Below are 26,208 nucleotides of genomic sequence, written 5' to 3'. Positions count from 1 at the left end.
ATACTGGGAGGGAGAGGAAGATTGACTTAACAGATCCTCATCAGTGATCTTTGATTTATTCCATATATTTGAAAATTCAGTCACATTCCACACAAGCAAGAATCTTGTGTTCTGTAAGACTCTTCCCCAGAGCAGACTAATTTCAATGTCAAACTCGTTTTACTGTGATTCCCCCATACTACTTTTGTTCCCTGTGAGGATGTCTTTCTCTTTTTTCATAGCAGCAATTACCTTGGTTAACAACCTTCCAGCCAGACCCAGCACATCTAGGCAGTACCTGAATTAACTTAGAACACCTGCTTTATCCCATTGTGGTGGAATGTTGCTCTACATTTGTGTTGAAACTATTTGCTGCACTTGCCATTGCTTTGTGTCCTGCCAGCCTTCTGAACGCAGTTGTGGTTTCCAAGGTTGGTACTATTTATTCTTATGCTGACACTGCTGACTTGCAGCTTTCAAAATATGTTTGTATATAAAACCTGTTGTTCTCTTTTCCATGACTTACCCACCAGCATCTGGTGCTGTGTAGTGGCTTCTTCTTTCAGTGTGCCTGTGACTCCTGAAGTACATAGTGTAAAATTTAAGAGGCTTTAGTCCAGTGCCCAGCTGCCTTATTACACTAATAATCCATCTTATGTCACCCTTTTGTGTCCATTTTGATTGCCTGGGCAGTGTGGGATTTCCTTTTCTCATCCTCTGATCATTCTATTACTCATTAGACTTCATCTCAGTCATCATATGGGAGCAGGATCTCTTGAACCTGATGGTGCAGGTCTCTTGATTGGTACCTGCTTTCCCTCATGCAGTTTGGACTTTCCTCTCCAGCATTGCATCTGCTCTTGTGCAGTGATCACCACTTAGAATGCTATATACTGATAACAAATTTAATTTTTATTTTTCTTAGGAAGGGCTCAATTTCAGAACCTTATTGAATGCCTGTGTACTGAGTAACCAAGAAGAGCATATAAGCTGATAACTGGGAAATGGGGCACTTCCTGCTTTGGTTTTCCTCATGGGCTTTTCCCCCTAAGCTTAAGTAAAACTGTAAGGGATGCCATTTAACTGGTGCCAGTATACAAAACTGATAGATCCTCATTTCCCAAAACTAGAAAATAGTCTTTAAAAGGGAACCCAACAGTGAAGATAGTGCCACTTAAACCAAGAAGCTTTTATATTTAGTTTCCTGAGGTGTTTAATGACTAATTTTAAAGTTTTTCTCCACAACACTTAGATGAAAGACATAGTTTAAATAGGATTTCTTAACGTGATGACTTTTTTTTCAGAAAATGAGGGGATGGAAGGGTTGATAAGTTGCAATGAGCTGATAAATTGAGTTACAACCCAATCTGTGTGTGGGGTAGGTTTTTATATACAAGAAACTGGGCCTGATGGAAAGGTTTACTGTTACCAAAAAATACTTTTGAGGATCTTCCCAGTGCTTTTTTTTCCTAGTGGCATGTCCTTTGAGGAAATGCTGATTTCTGTAGCTATTAAGTAGTAACTGAAAGCATTACAAGTGAGTGAAACATTTTTTCTAGACCATAAAGAGAAGCAGGAAACTTGCCACTAGGGTGGTGGTGATTTGGTAGGTAGAGAAAGTCTTAATGTAGAATAGGGAAACTAGTATTGATATTGAAAACACCAACAACCAGCCTACAAACCTAAAGGTGGAATTCTGCTTCCTCTCAGCATTTACCTGCTGAATTCTGAGGACAGAACTCCTCTGGAATCCTGAAAACCCCACTGCTAACTTTATTGATTTCACCTGAGAAAAATACTCCATTTCAGAATTAATAAAGGGATGTGACCTAAACATCACTACTTCGCTGGGCAGTGTTTCACTGTACCACCACCCTCAAAGATCTGTAGATGGCGATCGCAACAGGACACAAGCAATACAATCACATCACCCTCTGCTGGCAGAGCAGCAAAGCACACAAGTGTGTTTCCAGTCCAGCCTGGATCTGCTGCTTCACTTAAAACTGGATATGAGCTAGGAGTCTAACTCTCGGGGCCTGCTTCCTGCACTGTTAGGGTGCTGAATGATTTTGTTCAGGCTGCGCTCAGGACAGTTCTGGTAAAGAATGAGAGAGGGGTACAGCAGTTTGCTTCATTTTAAAATACATACAAATGACAACTGGCATAACCAGGTGCTGATTTAAGTGGAAGAGAAAAACACTTTTTTTTTTTTTTTAATGGAAAACCAGAATCAGAGGAGTCCTCTTAGTCAGATATCAGGGTTTGTCAAACATTTCACTAGCAAGTGTCCTTAATCTGTCAAAATAGAGTAACTCAGCAGAGGAAAATGCAGAGACATAAGGATTATAACATTTAAGGACATTTTAGCAGGTCCAGTGGATTTAACTGGAACCTTTAAAGGCCATTTCTAGAATACATCGCTGTAGTCCTTTATCAGTCGTTTGAACCACGCTGGTCTTAAATACATTCCTCTCTTCAACAAACTTCTCAAACAGGTAGATACCTCCACCAACCCCAAAGTAATGCACTTTGCTTGCCAAATACACACGGCCATTTGTATCCAGGAGCTGAGCTAGTGTGTCATGCAAAGCACTGTAATAGTCGGGATTGTAGATGGTCTCAGATGTGAGTATTATATCATAATTTGAAAAGGGTTTGTTGCTGCTTAACAGAAGCTGGGTGACTGCAGACCACTCTCCAGAAAAAAGTCTGCATTTGGTGGGCACATCAGATAAGCACTCTGCTACTTTGGGCCTCTTTGAAGGAGGCATACTGGTTTTCCTGTCATGGCCCTCATTTATACAGTTAGCCACTATATTAGGCAAGGTTATTTTGTCAATCACTGTGCTGTTGTAGTCCTGAAAATGAACTTTTTCAGCTTTACCCCTTAAAGCAACTATTCCCAGCAGCCCAGCCCCACAGCCAAGATCCAATACGGTCTTGTTAGCAAACTGTATTTCAGCCTCAGAAAGGTAGCCCAAGAGATCAAAGGTGCACTCCCAGATTTTTAGTCCTCCTTCATAGACTCCTGGGATGAGATCAGAATGAGAAGAAACACTTTTAGATATGATGCCTTCTTCATCAGAGCCATTTAAACATGTCACAGACACCTTTACATAAGGCATGTCTGACACAGTTTCCAGGACTTTATCTTCCAATAGTTTGTTAAGATCTTTAGGAATATCATGCTCCTTGGCAGCCTTAAAACAGAACTTCGTCTTTGGTGTGTCATCTTGATGGTTACCTGTGGCAGCTTGCTTGCTTTCCTCTGTGGATGCCTCCTTGTGTTTTGGAGAGTACAGCTCTGTCTCATCATGAGTGTCTTCTTTGTTCTCATTTTCATCAGTAAAAAAATTGAATCGAAAATCCATTTTCAAGAATAACAGTAAAAAAATAAAGTCACCTTAATTTTTTACAGCCAGAGTCACTCATCTATGAGATAAAACGACACTTTCCCCCCCTCCCCTCCCTTCCCGAAGATGTTTTTTCTTAATTCTCACTCGGCGGAATTCCCTCTCGGGCACTGTCAGATCTTCTGCCGAGTCAGGTGAATTACTCCTGGAAACAGAGCAGATAGTTTTGTGCATCATTAACCTGCCAAGTATTAGCACGAACAAAGCGTTTCGCTGTAGCAGTCTAAGTAAAAAATCCCCAAGTAAACACCTTCTAACACTTAGATTTATGAAGGGACAAGTGCTAAGAGTGAGCACATATGTCACTGTCGGTAACGTGGACATATGCAGGGAAGCGAGGACAGCTGCGTATTCCGGTAAACTCACGTTTCAGACGCCCAGGGATGTAAACTCAAAGCGCCCAGCGGGTGGCAAAGCCCAGGTTTGTTCCCTGTCCGTCGGCTGAAGCACGAAAGCCAGGCACGGCGATCCCCTCCCAGCCGATGCCCCCCGGCTGCGCCCGCACTAGCCCACGGCAGCCCCGCTCCCCCACACGCCCTGGCAGCTCCTTCCGCTTCCCGCCGCGGGGGCTGCCGGGATGCCGAGCTGAATTTTTCCCGCCACTGCCGAGCGCTGAGGTGGATGAAGTCGGCGCCATGTCTCAGAGAGATCCTGAGCTGCTCTTGCAGGAGCTGGGAGGCTGGGATTATGACCTCTGCCGCCGAGAGTTACCCGCTGTCCTGCCCCGGCTCCTTATATCCTTCCCAGGAGGGCGGTTCGGCTTGGGTGGCACTGGGGGGCCGCTCCGAAAAAGGGGGGGGGGGGGGGGGGGGCGTGTCTCGTTCAGCATTGCACAGTTCAAGCAAGTCTGTGCGAGGGAGAGAGGTGCAGTCTTTATAAGGGGTGACACAGAACGGAAAGGCTGGTATTTGACTGGAAGTGAGTACAGCTTGTCAATGAATTAAAGGTCCGTGATAGAAAATAGTGTGATACATCTGGCAGTGTCGGTAGCGCCCCTCGGCTTACTCTTGTGCTGACCGTGCGGGTACTGATGTGTGTTTGCCTGCACTGGTGATTGCCGAGCATCCCTGACAATTCCCAACCATGGATGAAGTCTCAATAGGAGGTTGGGAGAAAACGTAATGCGATTTCTGCAGATGCTTTAAAGACGGAACCTTGGAACGAGTTGGAATTTCTTTAACGCTTTTACTCGCTTTATGAAGAGTCTGAAGACTGGGCTGAGCATATTCGTAAGTGGTGACAAGTGCCTTTTCTTCCTACACATTGTAGTGCAGTTGCATTATAAATTCTGCGTTACTTAAAATTACTTAAGCAATAACTAATGATTTCTACGGTCTTCAGCAGTCCTGCTGGGCTTAGCACGTTACAGCAATTACATGTCGATTAGGTTTTCTAAAAGCCCTTAAAGAAGCTGTGCACGTAAATATGTTTTTCCCTTCCCACTACTGATTTTTAGGTACTTGAAAGAAGGATGCTTTTTATCTTGTATTTTAGAGTCTTTTTGGCTGTTAGCTTACAGGTGGCAAAACTCTTCCAATACCTGAGGATAAGTAACCGTAAGGAGTCTTGCTATCATTCACTGTGAAGTTGCATAAATGGACAACTATTTGCACCTTGTAAAATTGTAGTTCCATGGGTAAACAATTGTGCTCAGCCTCCAGCTGAGTGTGATCAGGTGTGATGCTGCTGGGTTTATGTTTGTTGGAGCTGTCCTTGCTTTTTCAGGTAGTAGTTAAATGTCAAATCAAATACCTGATCTGTTTCTGCTTGATACATTTGCTTCTGGTAGGTTGCTACCTAGTTTTGATCATTGTATGTTGCTTTTGTGTAATGTTTAAATGTTTTTATTTGTAGGGGTTTTGAGAATCCTGACTGAAATGTTTTTGCCACATATCAGCCTCACAGATTTAGAACAAACTTTTTTCTCAAAAGTATTACCTAAGGTATGACAGCTTCTGTTAAATACGGAATTTACAGTCAGTCCAATGCTAAAACCTGCTTAGAATGCAGTGATTCTTTTTTGTGGTCTCATGATAAATTTGTTGCTTTGGCTACCAAACTTGCTATTTAAATTTTACTCTTCAAAAGGTTTAACAGTTTTGCATTGGGTTGTGTCTGTGATTGTTGCCCTTTATGGTGGCAAAAGGGTTGGACATAGGTTGTTCTGCATTTAATGTTCAGTAATAGAAATATTCTTATTTCTTTCTAAGCAAATATGACTTTTTATAAAATTCCCAAGGTGAAATTGTAATATCATTAATAAATGTGAAAATTATTGATAATATGTAGAATAATGTTTTAGATCATATTAGCCTAACATCTGTTCTTTTTTCTTATTGAGTGATGGAGAATTTTCTGTGGTAGTTGTATTATTATATACTACCTGAAGCAAGACAGGGATGAAGGTTTCAGGACTCAGCTTTTGTATTTTAAGAAGCTGGTAAAAATGGCTGCTTGGTTTCCATTATTTTATATTCTGTAGTAAATCTTAGAGATTGAAGTAAAAGTAGCTCATAACAAGCATCTCCTGAGCAAGGATTGTTGCTGTACTGTAACAGTTTATAGAATCATAGAATCATAGAATCAACCAGGTTGGAAGAGACCTCCAAGATCATCGAGTCCAACCTATCACCCAGCCCTAGCCAGTCAACTAGACCATGGCACTGAGTGCCTCATCCAGTCTTTTCTTGAAGACCCCCAGGGACGGTGCCTCCACCACCTCCCTGGGCAGCCCATTCCAATGGGAAATCACTCTCTCTGTGAAAAACTTCTTCCTAACATCCAGCCTATACCTACCCTGGCACAACTTGAGACTGTGTCCCCTTGTTCTATTGCTGGTTACCTGGGAGAAGAGGCCAACCCCCACCTGGCTACAATGTCCCTTCAGGTAGTTGTAGACAGTAATAAGATCACCCCTGAGCCTCCTCTTCTCCAGGCTAAACAGGCCCAGTTCCCTCAACCTCTCCTCATAGGATTTGTGTTCCAGGCCCCTCACCAGCTTTGTTGCCCTTCTCTGGACATGTTCCAGCACCTCAACATCTTTCTTGAATTGAGGGGCCCAGAACTGGACACAGTACTCAAGGTGTGGCCTGACCAGTGCTGAGTACAGGGGAAGAATAACCTCCCTTGTCCTACTGGCCACACTGTTCCTGATGCAGGCCAGGATGCCATTGGCTCTCTTGGCCACCTGGGCACACTGCTGGCTCATCTTCAGCTTACTATCTATCAGTACCCCCAGGTCCCTTTCCTCCTGGCTGCTCTCCAGCCACTCAGTCCCCAGCCTATAGCGCTGCTTGGGGTTATTGTGGCCGAAGTGCAGAACCCTGCACTTGGCCTTGTTAAATCTCATCCCATTGGCCTCTGCCCACCCATCCAGCCTGTCCAGGTCCCTCTGCAGGGCTCTCCTACCTTCCAACAGATCAACACCTGCTCCTAGCTTGGTGTCATCTGCAAACTTACTGATGCTGGACTCAATGCCCTCGTCCAGATCATCAATAAAGATATTGAACAGGACTGGGCCCAGCACTGATCCTTGGGGAACACCACTTGTGACTGGCTGCCAACTGGACGTGGCACCATTCACCACCACTCTCTGAGCTCTGCCATCCAGCCAGTTCTTGATCCAGCACAGAGTGAATCTGTCCAAACCATGAGCTGCCAGCTTGGCTAGGAGCTTCTTGTGGCAGACAGTGTCAAAGGCTTTGCTGAAGTCCAAGTAGACTACATCCACAGCCTTCCCCACATTCACCAGGCGGGTAACCTGATCATAAAAGGAGATCAGGTTGGTGAGGCAGGACCTGCCCTTCCTAAACCCATGCTGGCTGGGCCTGATCCCTTGGCTATCCTACAAGTAGTATCCTACAAGTGCCTGCAGGTACCTCACTGCCTTTGCAGTCTCAGCAAGTAACGCTTATCAAATATCCAAAGACCTCTACCAAAATAAAATGATTGTAAACTTACTTCTTTATATATTCAAACTGTTAATGATCATACTTAACAAAAAACACCCTTAATTTTTCTGACACAAAATGAAAATCCTTTTAAAACAGCATAGTTTTAACTAAGTAAAACATCTTTGGTAGTATGAAGTTTGTTTTTCTAACAGATTTTAACAAAAACAACAGCTGCAGCAGCGTCTGTCTATAAATTGGGAAAATCATAAGGTGTTGTTTGCTGCTTCCTTATATCGTGCTTTATGATTTAAATACTAAAAAGGCTTATTTTCTCCTGTGAGTTATCTCAGTAGCCCATGATTCTGTGCCAAGGAAGCAAGCAAATAGAGAGCAGTGTTAGTATTTACTTTGGTACATGTATAAATAAAATGTTTAAGTTTTGTTACATTTTTACAGACCCTACAGATGTTTGATAACTTGATGTATGAATTATCCACTGAGGCAAAAGAATTAACCAGCCAGAATACAGAGTTATGCAGCACCATAAGGAATCTTCTGCAGGCAAGTCCCATGAAACTAGCTGCCACAGGAATGTTTACATGATTGATTGATTTTTACTTAAGCAATTAAGAAGGTTTTAGAGGGCTTTTGTTAGCTACTAGCTAATTGGTTAAAATTTTATTTAATATTCCTTTGCAGGGGAAGTTCAGTTAACATTTTGTGTGTGATTTGATTACATCTAGCATGTGATGTTGATCAGAATTAAAAAAAAAATCTCAAATTCTGTTTAGGTTCCTAATGCAAACATGATTTGATCCTCCATATTTACAAAAGGAATCTGGCAACTGTTTTTGTGGTCACTTAATTCAGAGTTTTAAAACTTCTCTAAATTGAGAAAAGCAGTCAAAAGAAATAGAAAACTTTGAAAGTATCAGAGGAAAGCTCTGGAATTGTTTGATATTATTTTATGGAGCTTCATTCATCTGTAACAAACTACTTTGTATACAGATAACAGTGAACTTGAAATGCCATGGAAAATCTAGGTCCAGTTCAGCTAAGAAAAGGTGCTTTTTAAATTATTGCAGGAGTAAAAAGCACTGCTTCTTCTTGTTTATTCTTGCTTTTAGACTATGGTGCAACTGCTGGAAACTCTGACTGGTTGTGTCCGCTACATCTGCTCCCTGCAAGAGCATGTGCCCCTGGAGAGCATCCGCACCCTGCCGCCCTCCGTGCTGTATGTAATAAAGAGCACCTTCACACACTGCAAGGTAAGTCTGTGTTAGGAGGACATGGCTGCATGGCTTTTAGAAAACACTTTGTAGGCAGATCCTGTTTTGATGTAATATTGTTATCAAATTATTGATTTTTCTTTACGTTCTGTAAACTATTTAACAACTGCATTTAAATCACTTAGTGCACAAGCACAGAGAGGATTTTCCAGCTGCCTGCCCAGCAAATCTGACCTGGTGGTGAGAGGCACAGACTCTCCTATTCCGTTATTTTACATGAGTGTCAGTTGAACACTTTGCATGTGAACACAGGCTTTCTGTGATAGCTCTGCTCTTCAGATAGCTGTTACCAAAACAGTACTACTTACCTTATCTCTGTGGAGTTCCATCCTGGAGAAGAGGAGGCTCAGGGGTGACCTTATTGCTGTCTACAACTACCTGAGGGGTGGTTGTGGCCAGGAGGAGGTTGCTCTCTTCTCTCAGGTGGCCAGCACCAGAACGAGAGGACACAGCCTCAAGCTACGTCAGGGGAAATTTAGGCTTGAGGTGAGGAGAAAGTTCTTCACTGAGAGAGTCATTGGCTACTGGAATGGGCTGCCCGGGGAGGTGGTGGAGTCACCGTCCCTGGGGCTGTTCAAGGCAAGATTGGACGTGGCACTTGGTGCCGTGGTCTAGCCTTGAGCTCTGTGGTAAAGGGTTGGGCTTGATGATCTGTGAGGTCTTTTCCAACCTTGTTGATACTGTGAACGCTGAGATCCGTCTTCACATTGGTTATGATGAGTGACTTATATCAGTTTCATATTTGGATTTTCAGATGCAACAGTAATTCTCTCTAAAGCAGTGAAAATAAAACAGGTCTATCTTAAGGACACAACAGCTAGCCTTCATTTTCACTTTTCAATTAGTCTTTCTTATTTAAACATTTACATCAATTTTCCATGTCAGGACTCAAACTCAGATGCCATAACATTTATCTAACAATTCTAATTTGAAAATATTGGGAAATATTTGGAATGCTGCTTCCTTTGGTACTAACACAGTAGTGTTTTGCTTACAAGTGTGGTCTTGGGTTCATACATAGAGAGAGACCTAATGCAAAGCCCGCTAAACATGCTGGGGCCAGGCAGGCTTCAGCAGTTGTTGACAAAGCTGCAGGTGAATAGCATTTTGTATTAGCAAACCCGATGGTAGCAGAAGTTACAAGTCTGGCTGTGTGTTAACTTAAAGTAGGTACAGCTGTACCTTGGGGTCCTTTTTATGTGACAAAGTTTTTGGTGTTTTCAGCATGTGGAAAATCAGGTTGTGATACCTGAACTTTTGTTTGAACCATCTTTTCTCCTGTTTCTTAAAGGACAGTGAATCAGTGTACTGTGGGCATCTGCACTTGATTTCTGACCTCTTACAAGCTATGTTCAAGGAAACTTACTCTCTTCAGAAGCAGCTGATGGAATTACTTGATAATGTTTCCCTGGACTCTGCTTCTACTAAAGATAACATCGCCGATATGGTCTCGGGTATATATGGATCAAATACTCTTAGTCTTGCTCAATAGTTTTTTCTACGGAGAATATGTCTGAATTGTGAGAACAAGGTTCTGAGCATACTGAATTCCTGCTGTTCTTACCAGCCTTTCAGAAAGCGTAATTTATTCACCAGAAGAGTAGTTCAGCCCCAGAAGAGGCTGTCCCAAGACAGTAGTGAAGTTGACATTGTAGGAGGGATTTAAAAGCTGTGTAGTTGTGGTGCTGAGGAACATGGTTTAGTGGTAACATGGCAGTGCTGGCTTTGTGATCTTGAAAGTCTTTCCCAGCCTAAGCAATTTGATGACTCTATGATTTTGAAGCTTGAAATAATTCCATTATTTTTCCTGAAACTTTCACTATGGGATATATAAGGAGATGTGGAAATGACCATGTAAAAAAGAAAACAATCTAATTTCTTTCATTAAAATATTCCAATTTGCCTCAAACTAGTACAGTGTGTCAAGCAGGTTTGTAGGAAAGAGGCAACACTGACTGATTTTCCTGATTTGGTGTCAATGCAGTGATAGTCCCTTGTACTTGTGATGGCAGCTCTTTTCCTAGGAGAGTGGCATAGCTGTCAAGTTGTGAATCTGATTTAACTTAGTTGTTGCTGTTCTTATTTTCTCGTCAGTAATCCATACTGTGCTGGAGATCTGCTCTGTCATTTCCAATATGGACCATGCTCTTCATGCCAACACGTGGAAGTTCATAATCAAGTATGTCAGTGAACTCTTTGGATTTTATCGTAATATAAACAGAGAATAATTTAAAATGTTTCAATCACTCAACATTCAGAGTTTCAAATGACACTGAAAACGGAGAATTCAATCCAGCTAGAAATTAAAGTGTAGAGATTTATTTTAGAAATGTAACTAGTAAAAAGTATTAATGGCACTGTTTCTGAAGGTAGACAGAAATGATGTGTGAAGAGCAATAGAAGCTTGAGTTGTATTACAGTGCAGAAGAGAATGTGAAACACTTGTCTGGATAAATGAGAGATCTGAGCTGCAATTGTATAGGTGCTTTTGACTTGAGCTGTGCTGTCTTGCACTTGGGCCCTGCTGCTTTTCTGTGCTTCAGTTATGGCTATGAAGAGGGTTGTTCTCTGTCAATTTCTGGGTTTGGTGCATGTGGATATTGCAGCAGTCGGGGTTGTGTAAAACCCTGAATAGAGGAATTATGTCTGGATCACATGTGACAAGTAAATATCTGTTTGTATTCCTGTCTTCTAGGCAAAGTCTGAAGCACTGTTCTCTGCTGCAGTGTCATCTGAAGCACAGTGACATCCTTAGTGACCTCTGCAAGGACACTCTTCTTTCTTTTTCCTCCTGTTTGCAAGTGGCTGAGCAAATGAAGATGTCAGAGATAGAGGTGAATTAAAAATCTACCAAAGCTGCCATTTGAACGTGGGGAGGAGTAATGCTTTGTGGTTTATTGCTTGCAGTGTTTTGGGGTGTGCTAGTTTGAAGCAAGCTGGAATGTTTTGGTAACAGAACTAGATAACAGGCAGTGAAATGAAAACAATTGATGTCAACTTCTCTCACAGTCACGCTGAGAACTCTGGGAAGAAGAAAGACTTTTTTCTCCATTTTGTTTTCTCACTCTTGCTTTTGCCTTAGACCTGGTCACATCTCATTAACCCTGCTCCCACTAACCTTGCTCCCTAACCTCTTGGCTGCACCTCTCTTCTTCCTGAGAACTGGGGTAAGGTTGAGAGGGCCAGGGGGAGGTGTTGGGGTGGTTTGAGAGCCCCTCCTGGGGACTTAGGTTTCTGGGAGGGGAGTTGTGCTTTTGTATTGTTTATCCTTTGTATATTTCTGTATATATTGTAAATAGCTGCTTGTAAATTCTGCTAGCTGTAAATAAATTGCTTCATCTATATTCCCAGGGTCTGTCTGAGTTAGCTGGGGCAAATACAAAGTGTGGGGGGGCGGGGTAACCCCCAAACCATCACATGGGGTTCTTTTCTGTATTTTATTTGTTTTGTATTTTGTTTTTTTAAATGTTAATTTGTGCGGTAAGCAGAATACCTTGTTCTTTTGGAACCACGTGAAAATGAAGCCCATAACTTTGTTTACATTGCAGATGTTTTAATGAGGCACTAAAAATAAGATTTCAACATAGAATCATAGAATGATTCTGGGTTGGAAGGGACCTCAAAGATTTTCTAGTTTAGGCAGGGACACCTCCCACTATAACAGGTTGCACAAGGCCACATACCACCTGGCCTTGAACACCTCCAGGAAAGGAGCAGCCGCAACCTCCCTGGGCAACCTGTGCCAATGTCTCACTGCCCTCACTGGAAAGAACCCTTTTCTAACATCTAGTTTCAATCTCCCCTCTTCCAGTTTAAACCCATTACCCCTTGTCCTGTCATTACAAGACCTTGTTAATAGTCCTTCCCCAGCCTTCCTGTAGGTCTCTATCAGATACTGGAACGCCACTGTAAAGTCTCCTCAAAGCTTTCTCTTCTCCAGGCTGAAGAGCTCCAGCTCTCATAGCCCGTTCTCATAGCAGAGGTACTCCAGCTGTCTGATCATTTTCGTGGTGCTCCTCTGGGCTGGCTCTGACAATTTGATGTCTTTCTTGTGTTGGGGACTCCAGAACTGTACACAGTACTCTGGGGTTTTTTTTATTTATTTATTTCCTCACTGGAAAAGATCTTGAGGCCAATCAAAAGATCATCTTTCAATTCTGAATATTGCTATAAAAATGTTAAGTCATACTGAAGATTTTTAGGTTTCCCCTCTATAGATACAGAGTCTGCAGAGGATCAGGTTTAAAATAGCACTTGAACAATGTTAACAATCTAACTGTATTACTCTGCATATCAAGTTTTAGAACTGCTTTTTTTTTTGACAGGAGGGCACTGGCCTTAGGCTGTTCCAGAAGACAGTCAAGCTGTGCCGATTCTTTGCTAATTCCCTTGTACACTACACCAAGGTAGGTTTTAGTACTTGAATTCTATGTTAGTATTAAACCTAAGCATACCTTAACAATTTATAACTATGCTGTATGGTTGATAAAATGAACCTCCATGTACAACTTGCTTACAGTTCTCCCACCTGTATATACTCAACAGCTTGAGCAGGATTAGTGTTGTAATTTATCATAAGAACAAGAATGATAAATCATTTTAAGTGATGTCACTGAGGAGTTGGTAGATGGCCAGACCTTAAAAACAGTCTTGAATCAATGCAGTAATACCTTTATCTGGAAGAATTAGGCAGATGAAACATTGCCAAGTTTTCAGAATTGCTGCTTATTCCAACCATTGAAAATGACATGGCAGCAATAAGAGGAAATGCCCCTGTGCTGCTGTTTGCTCTGACGCTAACTTCCAACTCTTGCCCTGGCCCTTTTCACTCTCTTTCTGTGTTTTACTTTTCTTGCTGTAAGAAGATAAGCTGTAAGTCTACCCATTTTAAAAACACACGTGTAACAGTTTTGCTCTGTGAGAATAGCAGTGGTAGTGCATTCTGCATCTGTTCTGTCCCGTGGAGTAAAAGCAGGCGGAGGAATTTGCTGTTGTTGGCTTTTGGGTTTCTCTGGGAACACAAAAGAAACAGCCTTACAGCATGTATGAGAGCACTTCAGATCTTTGCAGCTCTCTACTTAACCGGTATTTTTAAAATCAGCCTATACATTTGTTTTACCTACACTATATCTACATGTACTGTAATTAATCATAGAAATCCATTTTCCAGTGCTTGATTTGTGCTGTGGATAGTTAGGGTTTCACTGATTTTTGCAGATAATAGCAAGAACAGAAAGAAGGTGTATTTAATTATTTATTTTATATTAAAAGTACCATTCAAAATTCAATGACTTTTGCAGGAATTTCTTTCTTTCTTCTCTGATTTGTGTTCTCAGTTACATCAGCTCTTTCTTCAGATACACAGGTGAGTGAAGTACAGAAAACTAATCAGTAGTATCTTAATCGCTCCATATTGCATTCTTAAAGTCACGAGTGTTTTGAAATGTTCTTGTTCCAGAGCTGGTGCTTTTGTTTTGTTTTTTTTGCTGTTACTTATGTCAGTGTTTCATAACTTGTGTACAGTGTGCAGATTGATTGTTCTGAACATTGTGTCTACTGATGCAAGTTCAGTTGAGGATTTTCATTCCTAAAGTCAAAATCTAGTCCTTCCCAAAGGTAGGATTTGCCCTGTGGTTGCCTTGCCATGATACAGTTAGAGTTAAACTGGAGCAACTCAGCAGTGCACCATCCACATTGCAACAAACAGCATTGTGAAGTTGGTCAAAGCATGCAGAGCCAAGGCAATGCAGAGTTGCTATTCCCTAGCAATACAAATTCCTCTCTGTTTCCTGTATGACTAAATTACCAGAACTTGGTATAGGAAAAAAGTTATGGTAAAGGAGAAAATCCAAGACTAGACACAGGTGTCAGCAGCATCACTTGGCAGATTTTCTTCTTTCAGACTAAGTGTGGAGACATTTGTCCTGAAGGGAGAAAGGAGCGGAAACAGAAGATCCTGACACTTTCTCAGGGCTGTTCTTTTGTGTTTAACATCTTGTGAAATCTCACAAAAGGACTCTGTGGTTCTCCTGGAAGCAAAAGCTTTTTTTAATGTTCTACTCCTAAAGCATGACTGTCTGCAAGCAGCTTATCATTTTTCTTAGAAAAGTCACCTTCCATTTGTTGCAGTAATGGTGAAGAAGCAGAGTTTATAACAGAGGGCTGATTTCAGTCCTCCGTTTTGGAATTGAAACCAGCCTCTGTGGTGAGATGCACCTGTGAGTTCACTGCATGATTCACTGCAAGACTGGGTGAATATTTATTTACAGGTTCCTTCTTGTAACTTTAGCTACCTTTCAGATCTTCCTCAAGTGGACAATTATAATTTTTTGTTCACTCATCAAAGCTAAGCAGGATTTTTGTGTTGGAAGGTAGTGTTTTTACCATCACTTTATAAGCTGCAAGAGTAGAAGATTTTAACTTATTGATCTATTTTTCTTTGTTCTCATACTGCCAAATTTTTTTCTTTCTTTTTTATGACTCATGGTTATTTTTTTCCCTTCAAAAAAATTGTGATACCATTTTATTAGCATCCTGTGTTGAATTAGTGCTGCCACATTTATGACTGTCAGATTGTGCATATACAGGTGTTTGGGCTTTCATTGCTTGGCCTTTTTTTGTGATTCAGTATATTCCTCCTTGTATCTGATATGTATTTTGCACACACTTTCTGTGGAGCTTGTAAGGTTTTCTTTCAGTAATTTGGTAAAATGTTGGATTGTGATGCTTAGTCCAGAGGCCAAACTCAGAGCTGTAACTCTCAGGCTACGATAGATATTCTAACATGGGGGAGAAATTCTGTTATTTATTTCACAACAGCAAGGAAATAATGAATTTGCCTTTTTTTGTCAGTTCTTTTGAAAAATAATGTTACTGAAAATGCTACTGAGACTGTTTGTTTAATGTTTTGGTGTTTTTTGTCCCTCCTCAGCAAATTTCCTCCCAGTCTCTACGCTCCAGAGATCTGCAAAGTCCACAGAGATGAAATATCCCGGGTTTTTCTTGTGGCTCTGGAGCCTCTCATCAGCCAGCTTCTTCCATTTAGCCCTTTCATGGAGCAGGTGTTAAGTGAGAAGTTAGGTGGGTTGAAAATACAGCTGCCACTGCAATAGTGCTATGTAAGCATCCCTAAGGGAACAAAATTGATTATGGGCCAAAGTAATATTCTGTCCTGGTTTGCCTGTCTCTAATTCTTTTGTATGTTCTGTGGTACAGGTAGTTGCACCTTAACTCAGATGAACATTTGAATAATAGAGAGTTGTTGATGTTGTTGAATACATATTTTCCAAAGCACTCAGTCTCCTCAATGTTAACCTGGTTAATGGAAATCCTGTCAGTTATGCTGTTTTGTGTAATGTCAGTCCACATTTGTCACAATCTTTCAATGTAGGCTTCTGCTATTCTGCTGGTGGGGAAAGACAGCTGTGTTTTTCCTGAATGAAGTATTTTCTGTGTAAAGCAGACAGCCTTCAAACTGCAAAATTATCAGCTTTTTCAGACCTTACAGCACAGATTCTGCCTTGACCAACATGTCCCAGTTCTGAGATAGCTGGCTGACTTCTCTCCCGTGTGCATACTCTGACTTCATGATTATCCTCATACACTTAGAAGAAAACTTTGTCTTTACGGTATCTGAGGCATCTAGTACTTCCTAGGAGATTAGAATCATGAAGCATCCAGATGGTAACTCCTTTGCAGCATCTTGTAGTGGCAGTTCAGAACTGGAATATTGTAGATTCTACCCACTAGAGCATTTCTTTTTCTCTTCAAACAATGTTGATGATGAAATGTTCAGTTTTCTCTCCATCTGTGTTTAGAAGTGATTGTTTTATTGAGAACTTTTATAATTCACTAGTTGTTCATTGTTTCTCACTTGCTTAGAAGTCACTTTACACACTTGATATATTGACCAGGGCGAATGGTATAAATGGCATCACATTTTAAATTAAACTTCTGCAGGTCTTCCTCCTGAGCAGCAGCTACCCCAGTGTCTCCTCCTGATTACCATAATGGACAAACTGTCCTCTCAGCCTGAAGATGTGCAAACTCTCTGGATCACAGGAAAAAGGTACTAGAAAGGTTTTAATTTCACAGCAATCAGTCTGTACAGGTAAACAGACAGATTCAGCTGCTGAGGGTTCAATTGCAACCAAATAGTTAAATCCATCAGACTCAATGGATTTACATCCTTATACTGAGAGAAACAAGATCTGATGTTCAGGCCTGCAGGAGTGAAGGATACAGAGCCAGAGATGGCTTTGCTTATCAAGAAAGGAATATAATTGGAATGTTTCTAGGGTAAGAAGAGAAAGATGTGTCTAATTTGTTGATACCTCACTGTAAGAGAGAAGAATTGGTATGTGGTTGATCTGACTTAGGGCAACAGGCCAACAGTTGCCAGATTACCAGATATAAGACCTGAGAAGAACAGTGTCTGTGAGATCTCAAGTGATAAATCTAAGGAAAACAGAGCCTGCAAGTACCATCCCTGTAATCAGAGGCTGGAATGTGGTGTTGGCTAAAGAGTATGTGGAGCCAGCAATGACCTTGAAAGGCTCTGCAGTGACAAGCAGCTGCAGAGGGAGCTGAAGACTATGAGGGCTCCCCTCGCTAGGTGGTCACGCGACCATCAAAGCCAACAATGTGCGTGGGCAGTAGGAAAAGTTGTTATGTAACAAATTGTGAAATAAGGGAGGAGCTTGGTTCTCCTTGGTTCAGCCTTCTGGCACATACTGGCCACATGTCACAGAATATCAAACACATATAAACCAGGAGCATAGGTGGCTGAACTGTGAGTAGCACCAGTCTCACCAGCATAACAGATGCTGGTCCATGGTGGGGACCTTTTGAGATGGCAGCTGACCAGCTCTGCTATCTATGTATCAGGAGCTTTGCTGGCCAGTGGGATAGGGTGAGTATAGCCTGCCCTTCAATCAGTAGAGCTCCTTGGGATTGTTTGTCATATCTTATTCAGCATTGTAGTTTCTCCCATATACTCTTCCCTCAATGGCTGTAGCATGTGAGCCATAGGTATTGTGGTCTCCAGTATACCTTTCTCATTATGGTTTTAGTGTTTAAGCTATAATAAAGTATTGAAACTGTGGGGTACCCATGGTGAGTGCATTCCCTGGTCCCCAAAGAACTCACTGGAACATTCACTAAGTTAAAATCTTTTATTTTTATGCCTGAAGACTGAATTTGCGAGAGAGGAATGTGGTCGGGAAGGTCAATACAGTGTAAAAGCACTGAAGTTACTGCCATCATTTCTGGTCAGAGACAGATTCTGTAGTACAGATGTTGCCTGTGGGATTTAGGATTGTAAATCCTAAAAACTGTAAGCCAACTGGTTTTTTTTTTTCTTTTTTTGTCCCTTCCTTTTTTTCTCTTTTACCCTTGCAGCCTGTCCTTGTTTTCATCTCTCTTTTTCAGTTTCCAGCACTGTTCTGCTGAACTTTCTTTCCCTGTTTGTTTGCCAGAAGTGATCAGTACAGGACAGGCAGCAGTTCCCATCACTCTCTATCACTATGTCTGCATCCACCTGTGCTCCTTCATTGCTTCCACACTCCCGTCACACTTTCATCAGCTGGTAAGCTTGTGTTTTGCTTGTCTCTTCAGCTCCTGTGATGCATAGGTACTGTTTTAAAAAGGATGAATTTCTTGCTCATGATTTAGCTCGAAAGAGGTTAAGTGGTTGTGTAGAGCACAGCTATGATACAGCTCCTTAACTGGAGTTCAGTTATACAGCAAATATCACTTCTGTGAAAGAGGAAAATAAAGCTTCATACAGTTCCAGACAATTTCAGTGGCAGTGGAGGAGATTTTTTTTTTTCTCCTTGGGAAGGGGTAGGTCAAGATGTTATAAAAGTTCAGTGCTTTCTTTTCTGCAGCATTCACTGTGTATTAAGTTTACCTGACTTTGTTAGTCTATGCTGTGAAGTAATAAAATGGCATTCAACATGTAGAGTAAATTATATTGTTGTGGGGTAGATTTTACTGTGCTTCTAGTTAAGAAAAAATTAAGTGGCAAAAAGCAAAATTTTCAACTTTAAAAGAGTATTTTGGGCTTTGATTAATGTTGTATAATGCTTTGAAAAGTTTTTCACTCATTAGCAAAAGAGCCTTCAGATAAATGTAAATCTTTATGAAGTTAAGAGCTGGGTTCTTTTTCTGAATGTACTTTCCTCTTTAAGGTAAATTATTTTTTTTCCTTAAAGAGGAAAAGGTTTTATTTGGTTTTGAGAAAGCTGGCAAGAAATCTGACAATGCATTGGTTTAAAAAATAAATCCTCTTTTTTTAAATACAAGTTGTGTGAAAGATTTGACAAGCACATGATCCTCAGCCCACTGAAGTAAAGTACAGGTACATTAAAGTATGCACAACTAAAGGTGTAGCTGAATATAGAGCACGAAAGTGAGTTCTTAAAACATTTTAAATCGGCTAAGCTGAAAATCTTATTTGGCTTTCTGGTAATTAGTGGAGTGAAAATAATGTGCCTGCAATTTGTTTCTGCATGAATTTAGATGTAGATTTTCTCTTCAGGAGTATGCTCTGCTGGATGCTGTGCTGGGTCCTAGCATGATCACATCTCTGCTGGCGATGGACTCATGGTGCTTCCTTGCCAGGTAAGATGTTTTTATTACAGGTCAAACAGGACTTCCACAGATCCATCTAATTCTGTTGTTATACATGATTCCCATAACTGGATTATTTTCAGATACAAAGCATATTGTGAAAGCAAGGAGCAGAAGTGGCTTAACCATTTTTACACTGACCCAAGTAAGGGGAACACACCGTTTCCTTTTCTGTTACTCAGTAATTGAATTGTAGAATAGAATCACAGAATGCACTGGGTTGGAAGGGATCTCTAGATGTCACATAGTCCAACCCCCCTGCAGTAAACAGACATTGCCAACTAGATCAGGTTGCTCAGAGCCCCATCAAGCCTGACTTTGAATGTCTCCACCACCTCTCTGGGCAACCTGTTCCAGCATTCCACCATCATAGTACAGAACTTCATGGTTCTCTCAAGTAAACTGTCTGTGTGTACTGAGTGTAAATATGTTAGAGGAAATATCTCTTTCTCAGAAAAGACTTATAACATTTTTGTCTGAAAATGAGTAGGAAAGGCTTACAAGGCTGTCTCTCACATTCCAGGTATGGAACTGCTGAACTTTGTGCTCACCATGTCAGTGTGATCACCTGCTTGGTAAGAATCACTTTGCTGTTTGCAGTTTGCCATCAGTTTCAATCCTAGTTCTACCAGCAGACCTTTTAAATGACCAAAGACACATTTTAATTTTTTTTCCAGATCCATGTGAAGATGGTTTTAATTCTCCCAATCTGGTTAATGATTAGCAGAAGCAGTACTGCAAAAGCATAAAACAATATGCCTGGTGTTTCTAGAATGTCTTGCTTTAGAGTGTCACTGCTGTGATCCCACATTGGTCTAGGAGTTACTTTCTGTAGACCTGAGTGGTGACTTTTTCTTTAATAAGATTCATTACTCTTTTACCCCAATTCAGATAAAGTCTTGGCCCAGTGACTGTTACCAGGTCTCTGCCTTGGGTGTCTTGCTGAGGCGTATGCTGTTCTTGATGGCTCCTGATCATCAGGCAAGTTTAACACCAATACACTTAGCCTTGAATAGAAGAGGTTTACCTCAGTGCCCTGTTAGAATATCCTCTTGCAGCTAAGTGCTTGCTTGCTGTACCCAACACTGTGCTGATTATTACCTTGTTGTAGTGGATCCCAAATTGTGCAGAACCAAACTCAGACCTTTCTAACAGAAGTCTTACTGGGTGGCAGTGAGATGCTTTTTCTTACTAAGTGTGAAAACACCACATCGCCCACATTTGCTGAAGCTGTACGTCCTGTTCTTTCATCTGTGACTGCTGGCCCCAAATCTCAAGTCACCAGATCCAAGGAGTAGTAACCTTTCCTATCAGTACCTCCATATAGCTCAGGGAGGCAAAAGCACTTCCTTCTATTCAGTAGGTCCATTGCTTCAAGCAGTTGAAAGAGTAAATTGCTTAATCATTCTGATGGCCATGTGTGTGACAAGGGAGGTGGCAGTTCTAGAAGGTTTATATATAAAATGTTGCATTTTTATTTAAACAAAAGCTTTTATGTTTTTTGTGTCTGTTATATTTCTAAAGCAAACTAGTAGTGTGTTTTGGTTTTAAAACTTTCTGAACTTTCTGAGAGGTCTGTTTACTTCCTGTTATCTTTTGTCTGCAGGTAGAATTTGCTCACAGGTTTCTTCCTGAAGAGGTGGAGAACCTGCCTGTGTGGCAGCATGTATCCCTCAAGGCCCTGAATCCCAGCCTGAGGAAACAAGTGGCCTGTCAGCTCTGTGTGGCTGGGCTCACACAATGCCGGCGGTGGCTGAGCAGCAGCCGTGCTCTGGGAGAGCTGCAGCCTGTGGTAAAGGGTCTTTGGTTCAGTTTGTTCTAATGAGTCAGTTCTAGGTTTCCAAACTGAGAATGCTGTTGCCATCCTCTCAGTACTGTTTTCCTGTGGGTTGCACAGATTTTATCCATGCCTACTTAGCATGTACATGCACAAGAATTTTCATTTTAATGTTTTCTTTTAGTACATAACACTTTAGGACCCCCTGCACTAAGGGTAGCAGCAGAGATCTTTGCTTGCTCTCTGGGTGAGCAGGTGGATTTTTCTTTAGAATTTCTGATTTCTGCTCTGTCATACAATTACTTCCAAGTTTTAAACTCCTGGCTGTATTTATGTGACATCAAATCTGGATGATGCTTGCTAATGAGTAAGTGTGAAACTGGAGTTTTGTGAAGTATCTGCTGCCAGCTTTCACCTGCTGATGCAGCTCATGACAGTGGCACTGTGTAAAACTCACAGAACTGAGGGCTTTGGAAGCTCTTTTGACCAGTGGCCTGGTGGATTAGCTGTGCAGCTGGTACAGCACATTGGGCTTCATGCATCTGGTATCATTTTAGGTGTTTTAATAGGAGCCTGGGATTTGGTTTGGTTTACCTGTGTTTTTTTTTTTGGTGTTACACATTTTTTTCCTCCTAGAATAGTGCCCTTTCTGTCCTGCTGGCTGCCTGCAGTTTTGCTGGTGACACCCTGGAAGCAGAGATTCAGGCATCTGTCTTGGGAGTACTTGGGCAGTTTTGGACTTTTCTACAGGCTAAGCAGGTAAGAGAATTTTCTGCTGGCTGTGAGAGGCTGTTGTCTTGTGTATTTGTTAAGCTGTTTTACTTAAGATGGAGATTTTCTGTAAAGCACAGTGTAACTGCTGCCTATCTGCTCTTAGATAGTTTATGTATGAGGCAGGTGTGTGCTCTGGGAAGCAGGGCTTGAACATCCCTGAATGTGTACATGCGTGTCTCCTCTTTACTCCATCTGTCACCATCACATTCAGACTTGCTTAACAAGAAGTCTGAAATGCCTTGTTCTGATTTGTAGCAGTTAAAATTTGGCCGTTTAAAATCTTGAATGTGAACAAAACTTCTGGTGATTTAATGGCTTAGCACATGAAAACTCACAGAGCTGGTAAACCTTCTCCTAGAGTTGGGACCAAGTTGGTAAGGTGACTCTGTACCTGTTTTCCCTGCAGTTTCAGTGAAGAAAAAAGAATTGCCATGGTTCATATTGTGGATAAATAGGAGTTTGATAGTTGGGGGGAGAAGTGCCACCATTGTGCCCATTAGAGATCTCTTCCAACTTCAACCATTCTGTGAAGATGTTAACTGAAAATAATTAGTTTCAATAGTCTTAGCTGTTTGAGACTGGAAGAATTAGATGAGGTATAGGAAATACTACTAATAAAAAAAGGTCTAATAAAATGTCACTGGCTAGAAGTATTCATTTGACTTGTAATATTTATCTTGCTGCTCACAATGTGCTGGTTTGTGTGTGTGAAGTTTGGCTAAGGATTTTGGAATGCTTCTGTAACTTAAAGAATTTAAAGTAGTAACTCCATAAGCTAAACTGCAGTGTTACTAATATATTATGATCTGCTGAAGGTCTCAGAGGAGCCACATCTCCAGCAGACACTGTGTTTATTACTTCACCTTTTGGAATATTTCATCCAAGCATTAGATGCTCGACTGATCACTCAGGTAAAAACAGAACAAAAAAACAAAACAAACCTCAAGAAAACCAACCAACAAAACCCAACAACAACTACACCAAAAGCAAACCACAAACTCCCTGCAAAACCCCCAAAACCAATTCCTCTGTGATTTCATGAATTATTTCAGAGTTTGTCCTTCACTTAATACATGGAGGTTCCTAATTTTACTTCTTCCTTGATTACTTTCCTGGTCTTTAAAGCAAGCATATGGCACTTCGATTATTGTTTTGAGACTCCCTCTACTCTGTAAGGTAACAGAGATCTGTGGATATGCTGTAGAGCATGCTTGTCTCTTTCTGAAATGTGCTGCAGCTTTATCTTAACCAGATCTATTCAAGCTGTAGCTTACTTCCTATTATCTTCCATTTTCTAAAAGTGTTATCCTCAGATATAAAGATGAGACAGAGGAGTTCTCGCCTGTGCTGTCTCATGGAGCTTAGCTGGGGTTTGTTTTCTGCAGGTGTTTCTGCTGCAGTCTTCCCTCTTCCAGCTGGATCCACCTGATCATGTTCGTCTGGTGATGGTGGATTTTCTCTCTTCTGTGGGAAAAGTGTTTATACCACAAGAAGCACAGGTAAATATAATTGTGGCCTTAGTGATTTTTTTTCAGTCCTGATGAAAAGATATATTTGGATCTAAAGTTAAAAGATTGAGTTCATTAAATACCTACAGGAGTGTCAGGACAGAGTGATCTTGGAGACTTAGTAATGGTCAATGGCAGTTTTATTTTTTGCTGAGATGTGCTGAATACATGCAGGATGCCTGGCTTCATTTGCTTGCTCTTTCTTACCAGTCAGAAAGGTCTGGCATTTGAAACTCCAAGAAAGAACAGAACTTGTCACCTTCATGTTGTTTTGTTTGTGGTTGGTGGTTTGTTTTTTTTTCTTTCTGGACAGGGCAGTGGCACTCTGGCATTTCACAAATCTTTCCTTCAACCTTAGAGTAATTCTTTACTGGTAAATCAATCATGGTGGTACGGTAAGCACAACTCACTCTGTGGAACTGATAGGCATTTGTTCCTCTTCCAGAGGCAAGTTGTCCCCCAGCTGTCGTGCTTGTTTGCTTCTCTGCTTGCTGACCAGACCTGGCTGATTCAGCAACATGCACTGGAGGCATTCACACGTTTTGCAGAGGTAAGCACAGCAGAACTCTGGCTGCAGGTATTGGCTCTGTCTTAAACGTTTGCTGCTCTTCACTAATCGGTTTGGATCTTAGTATTACAGATGCTATTGTGCGTCACAAGTAATGAGGGCTGATGCAGTTTTAAGTGATTCAGGAAGAATAAGCATTGGTTGCAACAGGGAAGGGATGTCACAGAAGCATTTTTCTACTTTATAGTTTTGTTAATACGGATGTACTGAACAACTATTACTCAACATTTCTGCCAGGAAACGAGCCATGAAGATGTTGTTCCTCAGTGCCTGAATACTGAAGAAGCTAAGAACAAAGTTGTTAGTTTTCTGGCTAAGGTATGTGTGTTGCTGGACCCTTTTACTGCTCTCATAGTTGATGTGCCAGCCATTACAAGCAGTATACACCTACAACATCTGCATGGTGATTAAATAAGTTTAAAACAAATTATTTTGTTAACTGGGATCTGGTTGAACTTTCCTACTTGCTTTAATCAGTAGATTCAACAACTACCACTCCTATGCACCCTGCTCTTCCAGTACTTCCCACCTTTGCCTTAAGTGCTTTGCTTTTTCCTCTTCAAATGAAAAAAGTATCACAGTATCATCAGGGTTGGAAGAGACCTCACAGATCATCAAGTCCAACCCTTTACCACAGAGATCAAGGCTAGACCATGGCACCAAGTGCCACATCCAATCCTGCCTTGAAGTGCCCCAGGGACATCGACTCCACCACATTCCCGGGCAGCCCATTCCAATGTCCAATGACTCTCTCAGTGAAGAACTTTCTCCTCACCTCGAGCCTAAATCTCCCCTGGCACAGCCTGAGGCTGTGTCCTCTCGTTCTGGCGCTGGCCACCTGAGAGAAGAGAGCAACCTTCTCCTGGCCACAACCACCCCTCAGGTAGTTGTACAGTAACTGTGCTAGCAGAGCAATTGTCTATTCAGAAGACAGGGATTTCATAATTTGGTTTCTGTGATTTCCTTCCCTGTTACTTCTGGATCAGTTTCTGAAAGTTAAATGAACTTGCATGAAACATCTTAGTCCTACTTGCAGGTTAGAAAAAACACCCATAGGAACAGATGGCTCTTCATGCAGGGCAGAGATAAGGGGGCAGAGAGGGTGGTTATCATGCTGTAACCAAAGGGAGGGTGTCAGGCTTTTGACAAGCAGGTCATTAGCTGATGGCTGCAGTGATGCTACACCAAAGTTGTAGATAACTTCAGTCTCTTGCTTAAAAGTTTGCGAGATCCTGGATTTACCTGTTAAGATCTCTCCTGCCCTCCCCTTTGTTCTAGCATATGAGCCTATGAAGGGTGGTAATGCTGCCTTGGTTTAGTTACCTCTCCTGGGGCTTTCTCCCTAGACGAGGCAAGTAGAAGAGCCAAAGGAAGCACGAACAGAACGCCTGAAGCAGGAGAGGATTATCTGCAGCGCACAGTTCAAGAAAACAGAAGGAGAACTGGAGTCAACAAGAGAGGTAGGTGCACTTCTTTAAATTATCTAGGCTCTACTGTCAGTTTCTATCAGTTCTGGGAAACATCTAAAGAGGTTTGAGATGGTCTTGCTGCCCTTCGTGTTCTGTGTGCACTCCTGGCCCTTAATATTCTACCTGAATGCTCTGCATTGCCTGCCAGATGGCAAGAACTCTCACAGGGCAGGGGAGGAATCTCTTGCAGCTCCTCTCCAGCTAAAGGTTTTCTTGCATTTGGATGAAGATTTCTGTAGAACATTACAAATGATGTCTCACGTTTACTTAAATTTGCAGCCTCTGGCAAAACGAGCATGTCACCCGCCCTCTGAGGAGCAGTATAAGGCAGCAGTAAGCAAGATGGAGAGAGCAGTGGAGGCTGTGAAGCTGCTGCTCCAGAAAGGTTCACCCCCTGCTTGGCTTGCAGTGAAACTGGAGACTCTGCATACAGCTATAGCCACCCTCAGAGACTGCGTGCGGTAAGGTGCTCAGCAGGTCTGAGACAGCAACACAGCTCAGCTCCCTGTTCTGAGGGAAGAGATGCCCTTGCATGTGACTGCTGGAGAAGAAAAAGCTGTGATGCTGGGCCGTGCTCTGTTGGGTCTTGGTTAATGTGCCAAAAGGACCTGAGGTGCAAGATGTTGGCCTGAATTTCATAGTTACCCGGCTGGAAGGACTGAAAGGTTTTAATAGACACTGTTGTGCATCCCAAGCTCTCTGTATATTGCTGGTGTAGAGCTCACTCTCCTAAACTACTGTGTACTGATGATAAACATCTTTGTATTGAAAATACAATCCCATGAAATGTTTGAGTTGGTTCTAACAGCAGCAATTACATTTGTTCCTGTTCTGTATAAGTGACCAGGCAGTAGGTTTTAATCTTAATTTTAAAATGCACTCCATAATCACTTAAGGCTCTCTGCT

At 41.7% G+C, this 26,208-nt stretch overlaps 2 protein-coding genes across 2 annotated transcripts; one reads left to right on the top strand and one right to left on the bottom strand.

Moving 5' to 3' along the window:
- Nucleotides 1-39: 39 nt before the first annotated feature.
- On the bottom strand, nucleotides 40-4,101 carry METTL18 (methyltransferase 18, RPL3 N3(tau)-histidine). Its single transcript, XM_064147289.1, has 2 exons — nucleotides 3,759-4,101; nucleotides 40-3,537 (listed from the first exon to the last, which is right to left on the bottom strand). Exon 2 carries the CDS (start codon nucleotides 3,348-3,350, stop codon nucleotides 2,361-2,363), a length of 990 nt encoding a protein of 329 aa, XP_064003359.1. The 5' UTR covers nucleotides 3,351-3,537; nucleotides 3,759-4,101; the 3' UTR covers nucleotides 40-2,360.
- Nucleotides 4,023-26,093, top strand: FIRRM (FIGNL1 interacting regulator of recombination and mitosis). Its single transcript, XM_064147291.1, has 24 exons — nucleotides 4,023-4,126; nucleotides 4,582-4,621; nucleotides 5,247-5,335; nucleotides 7,742-7,846; nucleotides 8,413-8,553; nucleotides 9,866-10,028; nucleotides 10,669-10,753; nucleotides 11,270-11,408; nucleotides 12,900-12,980; nucleotides 13,875-13,939; nucleotides 15,506-15,654; nucleotides 16,534-16,642; nucleotides 17,974-18,160; nucleotides 19,115-19,197; nucleotides 19,730-19,781; nucleotides 20,098-20,187; nucleotides 20,813-20,998; nucleotides 21,620-21,742; nucleotides 22,573-22,668; nucleotides 23,143-23,256; nucleotides 23,711-23,815; nucleotides 24,071-24,151; nucleotides 25,180-25,293; nucleotides 25,582-26,093. Exons 1-24 carry the CDS (start codon nucleotides 4,028-4,030, stop codon nucleotides 25,765-25,767), a joined length of 2,682 nt encoding a protein of 893 aa, XP_064003361.1. The 5' UTR covers nucleotides 4,023-4,027; the 3' UTR covers nucleotides 25,768-26,093.
- Nucleotides 26,094-26,208: the final 115 nt, after the last annotated feature.

This window comes from Pogoniulus pusillus, chromosome 8, assembly GCF_015220805.1.
Source record: "Pogoniulus pusillus isolate bPogPus1 chromosome 8, bPogPus1.pri, whole genome shotgun sequence".
Taxonomy (NCBI): Eukaryota; Metazoa; Chordata; class Aves; order Piciformes; family Lybiidae; genus Pogoniulus; species Pogoniulus pusillus.
The sequence above is the reverse complement of the archived record's forward strand: the minus strand, read 5'-3'. Positions and strand labels throughout refer to the sequence as shown.